At 47.1% G+C, this 13,908-nt stretch overlaps 1 protein-coding gene across 1 annotated transcript in view; it reads right to left on the minus strand.

Annotated features, from left to right (window-relative positions):
• Window positions 1-9,046, minus strand: part of LOC141042746 (uncharacterized) — a 79,073-nt gene extending 70,027 nt beyond the window's left edge. The window contains exon 1 of the mRNA XM_073511629.1: window positions 8,651-9,046. Within this exon, the coding sequence (XP_073367730.1) occupies window positions 8,651-9,046 (396 nt within the window). The remainder of the gene's footprint in view (window positions 1-8,650) is intronic.
• Between the last annotated feature and the right edge of the window lie 4,862 nt (window positions 9,047-13,908).

A 13,908-nucleotide genomic window follows, 5' to 3' on the forward strand; every position in this document is an offset into this window, starting at 1 on the left:
TGATTGTCAGAGATTTTTCAACAACATTAATACCATTCACTTGGAATTGTTTCTTCGGAAAGTGCATCATATGCTCATTACCATTAATATGAAAAGTGATCTTGCTTTTATTGCAATCAATAACAGCCCCTACAGTATTTAAGAAGGGTCTGCCAAGGATAATCGACATGTTGTCATCCTCGGGCATCTCAAGTATAACAAAGTCAGTCAAAATAGTAACATTAGCAACAACAACGGGCACAACCTCACAGATACTGATAGGTATGGCAGTTGACTTGTCAGCCATTTGCAAAGATATTTCAGTAGGTGTGAGTTTATTCAAGTCAAGTCTTTTACATAAAGAGAAAGGCATAACACTAACACCAGCTCCTAAATCACACAAAGCAGTTTTCACATAATTCTTTTTGATGGAGCAAGGTATAGTTGGTATACCCGGATCTCCATCTTTGAAAGTGTAATTAGCAAGCATAGTGGAGATTTTAGCTTCTGGTATTTTTCCCTTATTTGTGATGATGTCTTTCATATACTTTGGATAAGGAGGCATTTTCAAGATATCAGTCAAGCGAGTACGCAAAAAGACTAGCCTCAGTATTTCAGCAAAGCGTTCAAATTCTTCATCATCATTATTTTTAGTTGACTTGGGTGGAAAAGGCATAGGTTTTTGAACCCATGGTTCTCTTTCTTTACCGTGTTTTCTAGCCACGATCTCTTTTATCATACCTTTTATTTTTAGGTTGTGGGTTATCAAGATCAACAGGTGGTTCTATCTCAACATAATTTTCTGGTTCTTTTTCATTTGGTTGAGCATCTTCATGAACATCAGCATTAACTTTTTCATTATCACTAGGTGGATGTTCATTACCAGATTGAGTTTCAGCATCAGAGATAGAAGTTTCATTTTCATTATCAGGAGGTTTCTCTATTTCAGGTTCACTAGAAGTGTGCAAACTCCTATCATTATTCTTTTTCTTTTTCTTTTTAGAAGGACTAGGTGCACTAGTGTTATTTCTTTGTGAATCTTGTTCAATTATTTTTGGGAGTCCCTCAGGATAAAGTGGTTCCTGAGTCATTTTACCTCCTCTAGTTGCAACTCTAATAGCAAAGTCATGCATATTATGATTCATTTCATCAAGTAATTCTCTTTGTGATTTAGCAACTTGTTCAAGCTGGGTTTGTACCATAGAAGCATGTTTTCCAACACCTCTAACATCATTTGAAATTCTAAATAACAAGTCACTCAAGCAAGCAATTATAACAGAATTGTATTTCAATTGTTTCATAACATTTGCATTGAAGTGATCTTGTTTTCTAATGTAGTTTTCAAACTCATAAAGGCATTGACTAGGATGCTTATTGTGAGGATTATCATTATTATTAAACTTCATAAGTGAATTTACCTCTACCACCTTAGGCGGTGGTGGTGTATTAAGCCCATGTATTTCTTCAATAGTAGGTAAATTTTAATATCCTCAGCTTTAATACATTTTTCCTTCATAGATTTCTTTGCCTCTTGCATATCTTCAGGACTGAGATATAATATACCCCTCTTCTTTGGAGTGGGTTTAGCCGGTGGTTCAGGAAGAGTCCAATCATCATAATTTTTCAATATGTTATTCAATAATTCTTCATCGTGGGTAATAGTTCGTTCCCTGAAAACACAACCAGCACAACTATCTAGGAAGTCCCTAGAAGCATCGGTTAGCCCATTATAGAAGATATCAAGTATTTCATTTTTCTTAAGGAGATGATCAGGCAAGGCATTAAGTAACTGGCAAAGCCTCCCCCCAAACTTGTGGGAGACTCTCTTCTTTAGTTTGCACAAAGTTAAATATTTCCTGTAAGGCAGCTTGTTTCTTATGAGCAGGAAAATATTTTTCAGAGAAGTAATAAATCATATCCTGGGGACTACGCACACAACCAGGAGTAAGAGTATTGTACCAAGCTTTAGCATCACCCTTTAATGAGAAAGGAAATAATTTGAGAATAAAGTAGTAGCGAGTTTTCTCATCATGAGTAAAAAGGGTGGCTATATCATTCAACTTAGTAAGATGTGCCACAATAGCCTCAGTTTCATAACCATGGAAAGGATCAGATTCAACAAAAGTAATTAACTCTGGGTCGACAGAGAATTCATAATCCTTATCAGCAATACATATAGGTGAAGTAGCAAACTTAGGATCACATTTCATTCTAGCATTCAGAGATTTTTCTTTATACTTGCATAATAATTTCTCTAGATCATCTCTATCCTTACAAGCAAGAATATCTCTAGTTGCCTCCTCACTCATAACATAACCTTCTGGTACCTTAGGCAATTCATATCTAGGAAGGCTAGTTCTAGCAGGTATTTTGGGAGTTTCAGTTTCAAGCTCATCATCAGATTCAACAACATCATGTTGTATAACTCTAGCAATTTGTTCATCAAGAAAATCACCAAGTGGCACATCATCATTATAAAGCAAGGTACTAGCACCATCATAAGCATCATTCATAGTAGAAGTAGCATCATCAATAACTGGTGACATAGTAGAATTCATAGCATGTGGTGGTGTTGCAAGTTTACTCATAATAGAAGGTGAATCTAAAGCAGAACTGGATGGCAGTTCCTTACCTCCCCTCGTCTTTGAGGGAAATATCTTAGTCTTTGGATCCTTCAGATTCTTCATAGTTACAATATGATAATAATCCCAAGTGACTCAACAAATATAGCTATGCTCCCCGGCAACGGCACCAGAAAAAGGTCTTGATAACACACAAGTATAGGGGATCGCAATAGTTTTCAAGGGTAGAGTATTCAACCCAAATTTATAGATTCGACACAAGGGGAGCCAAAGAATATTTGAAGGTATTAGTAGCTGAGTTGTCAATTCAACCACACCTGGAGATTAATTATCTGCAGCAAAGTGGTCAGTAGCAAAGTATTTTGATAGTTTTGATAGTAGTGACAGCAGCAACGGTAATAGTAACAGTGATAGCAGTAATTTGTAGCAAGTATAACAGTGATGATAGCAGTAGTAACGCAGCAAGATCAATATAGATAAATTCGTATGCATTGGATCGGTGACTTGTTGGATGATATTCATCATGTAACAGTTATAACCTACGGCGATACGGCACTAGCTCCAGTTCATCGATATAATGTAGGCATGTATTCCGTAAATAGTCATACGTGCTTTATTAAAAGAACTTGAATGACATCTTTTGTCCTACCCTCCCGTGGCAGCGGTGTCCATATTGGAAACTAAGGGATATTAAGGCCTCCTTTTAATAGAGAACCGGAAGAAAGCATTAACACATAGTGAATACATGAACTCCTCAAACTACGGTCATCACCGGGAGTGGGCCCGGTTATTGTCACTCCGGGGTTGCCGGATCATAACACGTAGTAGGTGACTATAACTTGCAAGATCGGATCTAAAACATGGATATAAAGATGAACTCATAAACGGTTCAGATCTGAGTTCATGGCACCCGGGCCCAAAGTGACAAGCATTAAGCATAGCAAAGTCATAGCAACATCAATCTAAGAACATAGTGGATACTAGGGATCGAGCCCTAACAAAACTAACTCGATTACATGATGAATCTCATCCAACTCCTCACCGACCGGCGAGCCTACGAAGGAATTACTCACTCCCGGTGGGGAGCATCATGGAATTGGCGATGGAGATTGGTTGGTGATGACGAAGAACGAAGATCCCCCTCTCCGGAGCCCCAAACGGACTCCAGATCTGCCCTCCCGAAAAAGTAGATACGTTGGAGACATATCAATATCTCATGGGTCTTAGACATACTTGTATTACTCACATTTTGCGTTCCCAGAACAAGGCTAGTGACCAGCGAGTTACTACACTCTCGGCTCTCGCGTCGCCCCCGCGGGCGGCTCGGGAGCAAACCCTAGCCGCCGCCAGCAGCCCACCCACTGCCCTCTCCTCCCCTCGCCACCGCCGGCAGCTGTCACCGGGCAAAGCCCGCGTGGCTCGGCGCCGGTGGGGCCCTTTTCCTCCTCCCGTCCGTAGGTGGCTGGCGCGGGCTGGTTGTCTCGGCGAGATCTCGAGTGGCTGCGCGTGCTCGGGGTGGCGTAGCTGGCCAGCGAGGCGGCGCATGGAGGCGCAGGTGCGCATAGGCGTGGGCACACAGGGCGCGATCTGGCGTAAGGCGCGGGATCCAGCGATGGGCTTCGAAGGTGGAGCTCCTCTGCTCTGGTGCTGGGCGGGCGGCGAGGCTAGGCTGGTGATGATGCGTTGAGCTGTGGGCTGGGCGCGTGGTGGCCGCGCGGGACGTGGGTTGGGCTTGTGCTGGTCGCGCGGGACATGGGCGCGCTGCGCCGGGTGAGCCGCAGCTGGATCTGTAGAGTGCCTATTGCGGGGCGGGGTCATGGTGAGCACTGCGGCGGAGGAGAGGGGTTGGGAGGGAGCAAGCTTTTCAGTGGCGCATGGGCTCTTCATGCGCATCACCGGCCGTCCACTCGTTGGGCTCCAGAGGGCGGTGTGAGGCAAATCGAACCACGGTGTCCTGTTCTGCGAGGTGGCTGCGATGACCATCGGGCGCAAGGGGCTGGCGGTTATCCGGCGCGGACCAGGGGCAGTGATGGAGACCTGGGCCCCGACGTCCAGATCTGGTGGCTGTGGCGGACGTTGGGCGCGTGGGGCCGACGGTCGTCGGGCGTGTGTCTGCGGTGGTGGCCTGGCTCGGGTTGGTGGTTGGCGGTGCAACATCGGGTGAAGACCTTCCTGCCAGCCTTTGGGCCGGGGCAGGCAACGGCGATGCCTGCGGGCGCCGCTTCCTTCTTGAAGGCGTCGCTGAGGCATTCCTGCTCGCTCCACCACGCAAGGCTGCTCGGGGGAAACCCTTGATCCCATGGGATCGGACGATGAAGGCGATGTGTGTCGCGCCTCTTGGGGCATCGTTTCAGGAGCTCCTTACCGGCCAGGGGGACCAATGATAGATGGAGGATGTTGTTTGTGCTGCTTGGTCGTGTCCGACGATGAGGGAGGTTTGACTTCTGTGGCAACGATGACGGTGGTGAGCATTGTCGAAGGCGTGGCTTTGGTCATGGAAGTCGGCTCTTCTCCGGCGTGTCTATGAGATTACCTCGGCTGCTTGTTGTTGTGAAGCCGAAGCTGCTGTGCGGGGCTCCGGTGGTGTACGATGACGAGCGACATGTGGTCCGTTCGGCGATCTCCTGTGATGCCAACCTTGCTTTGTTCTACGTAGTTCTCCGCCGGAGCCAGAGCTGCATTGTCTTGCGATGGGCGGATGGCGTTCCGTCTTGTAAGTGTACTGTTGTTCTGCAGCTAATAGGACTGCCTTTTCCTTTTTCCTTTGATCTTTGGATCCTCCTCATCTTGTTTCTTCCGCTGCTTTCTGCTAAATCTAATCGAGAAAGCTAAATTACAGTCGACTGGACGTTAAGAATAGATCCGTACAGTTCCCGTTTTTCTGCCTTTTCCTCTCGATCAACTTCCCGCATTTTTCTAGCACGGTAAAAATTTGGAGGAAGCGGGAGTCAATCCCACACCTCCTGGTAGATAAATGAGGTAGGTAACCACATGGCCTACACTTAGCTTGTGTTTACAATTAGGTCAGTAGTCTTTTGTACATGTATGTAACGCGAGGTAAAAAATGAACCTTTTTCTTTCTTTTCCTTTTTTACACTATTTTTTCTTACCATTTTGGCATTTGTTTTCTTGTTCTTTTCTAGTCCGATGACTTATCTACTCTATTGGTATGGTCATATGCACAACATGTTTCGATCCTTGTACCTCTTATGAGGTAACTCTACTAGCCAACCACCTCACGTACATTCCCTTTTCTTGAACAAATGAAAGTAAATAGGCAATTTAACATGTCACCTCTTCTAGGTTTGCACAAAAATTAATGCAATGTCCGATCTTTTCCACACTTAAGTAGATTACTTTTACCAACCAATCTCAAGTTGATGACACCGAGGTAATTTTGGCGAGATGGAGGGGGGTGATGAAATATACCGTCGATTTTTGTGTGTGTTTATAGCATGGTAATTCACACATCACAGACCTGATAATTTATGTACCCCGATCCTGATAACTTTGGCGATTGGGGGAGGGGGCGGGGGAGTTGATGAAATATCCCCCTGGTAAGCATATTGGAATAGCATGGTAACTCACACATCGTACACCTGATAACTTATGTACCCTAGTATTGATAACTTTGGCGCGTGGGGGGGTTACGAGATATCCCCCGGTAACTTTTGTATAAATAGCATGGTAACTCACACATTGCAAACCTGATAATTGATGTGACACGGTCCTGATAACTTTTGGCTAGGGGAGTGATGAAATATGCCCACGGTAACTTTTATGTTAATAACACGGTGACTCACACGTCGCACACCTGATAACTTATGTACCCCCGGTCTTGGTAACTTTGGTGACCGGGAGCGGGGGGTGATGAAATATCCTCCCGGTAACTTTTGCGTGAATAGCATGGTAACTCACACATCGCGGATCTGATAACTTATGTACCCCAGTCCTGGTAACCTTTGGCGATGGTGGTGGGGGAGGGCTCTTGGTGAAATATACCCCACACCCCCGATAGTTTTTGTGCGAATAGCATGGTAAATCACACATCGCAGACCTGATAACTTAGGTACAAACACCCCGGTAACTTTAGACCCAAATAAAAATTTGTTGAAATATACCCCGGTTACTTCTATGCAAAATAGCATGGTAATATATGCACCACGAGCTGATAACTTAGGTACAAATACCACAGTCACTTTGACCCGGGGGAAAAGTCGTTGAAAACACAGCTCCGGTCACTTCTGCATAAATAACATGTTAATATACGTATGACAGAACTGATAACTTTACGGTGACTTTTTGACCAAAAAAGTGACCAAAACATGCCAACATAAGATCTAGTTTGGAAGTTCTTGTTGCGAGGAATTTTTATGTGAAATTTTTTTTCAATCAGAAACGACAGTTTGATCTATAATTTTTTTACAGTTTTGAAATAGCAAGAATCTACAATGACATCTGCTTTCATGTTCTCTAATGCATTTGCATGTGGAGAGAATGTTGGAGGAGCCATTTTTATGCCCCGATGATTTCTATGTAAACAGGATGGTAACTGACGTACCATAGAGGTGATAACTTATTGTAGCCTAGGTGTGGTAACTTTTAACCCGAACAAGAAAGTCGTCGAACTATACCAACATGTGATCTAGTTTCGAAGGTATCGTCGCGATGAATTTTTTTATGTGAAAACAGTTTTTCAATCGAAGCGACAGTTTGACCTACAAAACATTTAAAAGTTTTAAATTTGATGAAATCTTCGATGACATCAGCAATTTTGTCCTATATGCATGTATGCAGCTATTAGGGAAAATATTGGACTGAATGTGTTTATTTTTGTATTAAAAAAGAAATCAACACTCACCAATAGCAGCCCAAGCGATCATAGATGAATCGCGCGGATCTATCGCTTATAGTCGGTACGTATGGACATTAGCATAGTCCAAATCTAATTGAAGCCAGCAATTTGCTGGATCTTTCAAAAAAAAAGAACAAGGCTAGTGATTTTTTAGCTTCCTTTGGTAGACTTCAGAGTAGGACCATGACTTGGATTGCTTCGGCTCCTACGGAGGTTTTGAACATTGTTCGAGATGATTTTAATACTCCGATGAATGAGTAATATAAGTATTTTTCCCGCACATTCCGCTCCTTTTCGCCGGTAGCTATTTCATTTTCATTTTTCACCACTAGCTGGTTGCTCAAGGCCGAAATACTCTAGGGAGACCACTATGGGCGTGTTTGGTTGCTGTTGTGAACAGTTCCTGCATCGCATACACTTCTCAACCCAGCCTGGTTGAGCAAAAACATGCCCTAATACGCCATCTGCAAGTTGATTGGTTGCCTGCATCTAGTGTCCCTGCATTAGGTAATACGCAAGTGCACTTTTTTTGGTTGCCTGCATTGGCCCGAGCGGCACATGAACACGGCGTTTGGTTGCATACGGCGTACATGTTGTGCTTACCTTGTACCCTAGTTGGTGAGCTTACCCACACCTAACACACCAACGCCACAGCACAGCAATGGCGATGAACTGGGCGAAGATGATGAAGTTCTTCACCTTCAGCCCAAACTGACGATCCACCTTGACACCTCCAACCTTGTGACTGTCAACACTGCTGTCGTGCTTTCACACCCACTCGGAGTAAGCTTGTTCTGTTTCCTGCCTAGTCTTGAACCCTCTATGGGTGTTGTTGCTATATGATGCCACTTGTGCACTGGCTTCTTCCCATGAACTATAAACCCCTAGCAATGCACAAGAGCAAGAGTTGAAGCAGCAAATCAATGGAGCACACAAGTAGCAAGCAAAGTAGCACACAAACAACAATGGAGCAGAAGAGAAGTAAAGCATGCATGATCATACGGCATAGCAAGTTCTTCCTAGCACTACATTGGTGTTAACCTACCACCACATCCAAAAGAGGGTGTCGTCCTACCACCGCAAGTTCACCATCAGCGTGAGGGGTTAGTATATACCACCTCACCAAAATATACAGACCATCAAATAGTTTTTGAGCCCTAGCTACACAAAATGTACATCGTCATCGTCGTCATCGTCGCCACCGCCATCGCCGTCGGGGATCATCCATGCTCACAGGAAGCACTACTCTAGTAGTAGTGCTTCCCAGCCAGCTCCTGAGCCACAACACCCTGCGAGCGTCGGCCATGGCAACGAACCCAACACCCTGGGCCTTGTTGTCAAGCAGGTGGCTGAGAGCCGCCATGAGAGCCTCGTCGCTGAAGCTACCCTGGGTCATGACAGCACCATACATGTGAGGGTGGACGTCGAGGGGCTTGCACTCCCTGATGGCTGTTGCCACCTCCTTCACCGCCTCAGTCATGCTGCAAAAGACATTGATCTCCTCCTCCATCAGGCCTCCTCTCTTCCTCTTCCTATCATGGACGGGGTCAAATGGCTTGTCGAAGGGCTTCGCAGCAGGCTTGTCAGGGCCATCAAGGACCTTGATGTTCGGGGTCCCAGGGAAGTCCATCCTTCTTTGCATTTGCTGCTGCTAGCTTGAGTGCGGCGGCAGCAGCGGCAGCAGTAGTTGGCTCAACGAGCACTATTGGCACATAGAGGGAATCAGACGCGGAAACCTCTAAATCAGGTGCCATCTCGGACATAGGCTGCGAGTCCTCGACAAACGATGAGCAAACTGGTTGTCGGACACTGAGGGAGTCTTAGATTAAGGGGTCCTCGGGCGTCCGGCCTGTTGAACATGGGCCGGACTGATGGGCTGTGAACATACAAGATGGAAGACTCTCACCCGTGTCCAGATGGGACTCTCCTTAGCGTGGAAGGCAAGCTTGGCGCCCGGATATGAAGATTCCTTTCTCTGTAACCGATTTTGTATAACCCTAGTCCCCTCTGGTGTCTATATAAACTGGAGGGCTTAGTCCATAGAGGCAAGGATAATCATAGGCATACATGCTAGACTTTTAGGGTTTTAGCCATTACGATCTCGAGGTAGATCAACTCTTGTAACACTCATATTCATCAAGATCAATCAAGCAGGAAGTAGGGTATTACCTCCATAGAGAGGGCCCGAACCTGGGTAAACATCGTGTCCCCCGTCTCCTGTTACCATCGACCTTAGACGCGCAGTTTGGGACACCCTACCCGAGATCCGCCGGTTTTGACACCGACATTGGTGCTTGCATTGCCGCTGTGACGTCGAAGACAGGATTGATGGCTCGCCTTGTTATCGAGGACAGTATCACCTCTGGTGGTTCCCTGACCTCAGGCCAAACCCTCCGGCTGGGCGGCTTCACCATGACCACCCCTACGGCCGTTAAGCCAATGATGACTTCTCGGGTCATCGAAAACCACCTCCGTGTTAGCTCCGAATACTCTAAGCAGATGGATCCGGCTGAGTTATCATCTTTGAACGACCTCCTAGATCGCATCGCCTCCCTGGGGGTCGCTACAGACTACGATCAGATTGGGCTTAAACCCGACCAGAGAGAAATTAAATCTTCGCCGATCACCCACCAGATAGCGGTAGTAGAGGAGCAAGGCGACAACTCTTCCTCTATACTGAGGACAAACTATGTTCGGATTTCCAAGCTCGAAGCCGGACACCTGCCTTCGGAAAGACACAGCCCGCCCTCCGAACCTAGAATCGGACGACGGGCCTGAAAAATCAGTTAATATCCCGGAGCTCGAGCTATTAAGGCCGGAAGTTCTTCAAACTCCGGATTCCAAATTGGGTCAGGGTTCGGATTTAAAGCCACCCACCCACCCAGATAGACGCGATCTCACGTACATACGGCAGCAGTCTCAGGAAACAGTCCATCACTTTTGGGACAGATTCCTCCTTGGCAAAGACAAGATTAAAGATTGCTGCGACGAAGACGCGATCTCAGCATTCTGCAATAATTGCACGGACGTAGGACTCCTCAACGCCATCAACCGCCGTCGCGTATTAAACTTCGCTGACTTGGCAACCATCGTACAGAAGTACCGCACAATGGAAAGCGCCTGGAAAACTCAGGCAGCTCTCTGGGAACCACCAGTTTCCACTCAACCCTTTGTCCGGGCAAAAAGGGTGCACCCTTGTGGCGCACCAGAACCAATAGTTAAGAAATCTAAGCACATCACGTGGCGCGGAACCGTTCTGGAGGGATGGCTCGATAGGCCATGCAAAATACATACAACACCGGACACCATACCAACCCACAGCCTTAGAGCATGTTGGATACTCCGGCAAGTGGCCAAGAGCAGCGAGGATATCCTCACCAAAAATACACCAGTGCAACACCCCCCGGAAGATGACGACCCTAGCGTATTGACAGTCTTCGAGACTTTTGCTTCAAACAATCAGCGTAAAAGGGCTTTCCGCGATCTCGCCGAAGTCTGCCAAGTCATAGTAATAAACCCTTGGAACGACACGGCCGTAACTTTCAATTCCAATGACGAACCAAAATTCCGGACAGTCCGGGCACCAACCGCCTTGGTCCTCCATCCAATTGTGGACGGGTTTCATCTCACCAAAGTGCTCATGGACGGCGGCAGCGGATTAAACCTCATCTACGAGGATACGCTCAATAAAATTGAAATAGATAGGAGCCGCATCGAGCAAAGTAGCACGACCTTCCGGGGAATCATTCCCAGTCAGGAGGCGCGATGCGCGGGAAAAATCACGCTCGGCATGGTATTCGGCACACCGGAGAATTATCGGTCCGAAGAGATAACCTTCCAAGTGGCTCCTTTCAACAGCGGATATCACGCCCTATTGGGGCGAGATGCATTTACATGCTTCCAAGCTATACCTCATTACGGGTACATGAAGCTCAAGATGCCCGGGCCCAAAGGTATCATCACTCTTGGCAGCGATCCGGACATAGCACTCCGCGCCGAAAATAAAACCGCATCCCTGGCCCTCGAGGCATTGTCTGAAATACTCGCGGCCGAAGATCTAACCACGCTGCGCTCTACTGTGGATAGGGATGACGTAATCCTGGACAAATGACCCAAATCCACCTCCTTTAAACCAGCAGATGAAATAGTCAAATTTCAAGTCCACCCGACGGATCCCAAGAAGACAGTATCCATCGGGGCCCAACTCGACCCAACGGTCGACGCCGCGCTACGAGAGTTCCTGCGTGAGAACTGGGACATATTCGCCTGGCACCCTTCTGATATGCCAGGAATCCCACGCAGGTTGGCCGAACACAGCCTCAATATATTAAAGGGATATAAACCGGTCAAGCAAACACTGCGGCATTTTTCCTAACCCAAACGACAAGCTATGGGAGAGGAGCTAGCCAAGTTACTCGAGGCCGGATTCATCAGAGAAATAAAACACCCGGACTGGCTAGCAAACCTGGTGATGGTACCAAAGAAGGATAAATCATGGCGCCTATGCGTTCATTTCAAAGACCTCAACAAGGCCTGCCCTAAGGATCCCTTCCCCCTCCCTCGCATCGATCAGATTATTGATGCAACCGCAGGACACGACTCACTGTGTTTCCTTGACGCATACTCCAGATACCATCAAATCAAGATGAAGGAGTCCGATCAAGCCGCAACGGCATTCATTACCCCATATGGGCCTTTCTGCTTCAACACTATGCCTTTCGGGCTGAAAAAAGCTGGCGCCACCTACCAACGCATGATTCAAACATGCCTGGAGAAATAGATCGGCAAGACAGTTGAAGCATATGTGGATGACGTCGTCATCAAAACCAGGCACGTCGAGTCATTGATAGACGATCTATGTCTCACATTCGACAAACTCCATACATATGACATCAAGCTCAATCCGGAAAAGTGTGTTTTTGGCGTCCCCGCTGGAAAACTGCTGGGCTTCATCATTTCCAATAGAGGAATTGAGGCAAATCCAGCCAAAATCTGAGCTTTGTCACAATTGGCTACGCCAACAGACCTTAAATAGGTCCAAAAACTCGCGGGATGCATGGCAACTTTAAGCCGCTTTATCTCCAGATTGGGAGAAAAAGCATTGCCACTTTATCGCCTTCTTCGACGCACCGACCACTTCGAGTGGACGGATGCGGCAACGGCCGGACTGGAAGAAATAAAGGCCCTTTTAGCGAGCAACCCAATCCTGGCCGCACCGAACATCGGTGAACCCATGTTATTATACATATCGGCAACACACCAGGTGGTGAGCGCCGTGCTCGTCGTTGAGCGAGAGCAGGACGGACACAAGTTCCCGCTCCAGAAACCGGTATACTACGTATCCACTGTCCTCACTGTCCTCACACCATGCAAATCCCGATACCCTCATTACCAAAAGATAGCATACGCGGTCTTCATGGCATCCCGGAAGCTGCGACACTACTTTCAACAGTGCTCGATTACGGTGGCTTCCGAGGTACCACTCAACGACATAATAAACAACTGCGATGCCATGGGCTGGATTGCCAAGTGGGCCATTGAGCTCCTACCATTCGACATAACATACAAACCGTGCCGAGCCATTAAATCCCAAGTACTGGCTGACTTCGTCGCCGAATGGACAGAGGCCGAACTCCCTAAAGAGTACGACACATATTCCAACTGGGTTATGTACTTCGATGGTTCCAAAATGTTGGCGGGGTTAGGGGAGGGCGTTGTCTTAACATCCCCCACTGGAGACGTAGCTTAGTACGTACTCCAAATATTATACACAGACTCCAACAATGCAGCCGAATATGAGGCCTTATTGCATGGTCTTGGGATGGTTGTCTCCATGGGCATACAATGCCTAGAAGTGCGCGGGGACTCAAACCTCGCAATATCTCAAATAAATGGAGATTTCGATGCCAAAGTCCCGAAAATGGCAGCTTACTGTAATGTCGTTCTCAAAATGTCGGCTCGGCTCGAGGGGCTCGAGTTTCATCATGTGGCTCGAGAAAGTAATCAAGCGGAGGACGTCCTTGCTCGCATCGGCGCCAAGCGCGAGCCCGTCCCACCTAACATCTTTCTGGAAAGGCTTTTTAAGCCGTCTGTGGTGTGGCAAGGGGAGAGCGGCAACACCAGTCCGGATCCGACTATAACCCCAGATTCCGAACACACCGATATCATCGGGGGCTCGGCCACCGAAATAACACCGTCGGCCCATCTCATCATGGCAGTCATTGCCCCATGGACCGAACCCTTCTTGGCCTACCTTAATAGGCGAGAACCCCCTGAGGATCAGAATGAGGCTCGCCACATTGCCCGGTGCTTGAAAGCCTACAAGGTTCACGACGGAGAACTCTACAAGAAAAGCGCTACCGGAGTACTTCAAAGATGTATCTCCGAGGAAGATGGGCGGTAGCTCTTGGCTGAAATTCATGCCGGTCTCGGTGGTCACCACACTGCGGCTCGGGCACTTGTAAGCAAGGCCTTCCGTACAGGTTTCTATTG

This window comes from Aegilops tauschii, chromosome 3 (assembly GCF_002575655.3).
Source record: "Aegilops tauschii subsp. strangulata cultivar AL8/78 chromosome 3, Aet v6.0, whole genome shotgun sequence".
NCBI classification, from domain to species: Eukaryota; Viridiplantae; Streptophyta; class Magnoliopsida; order Poales; family Poaceae; genus Aegilops; species Aegilops tauschii.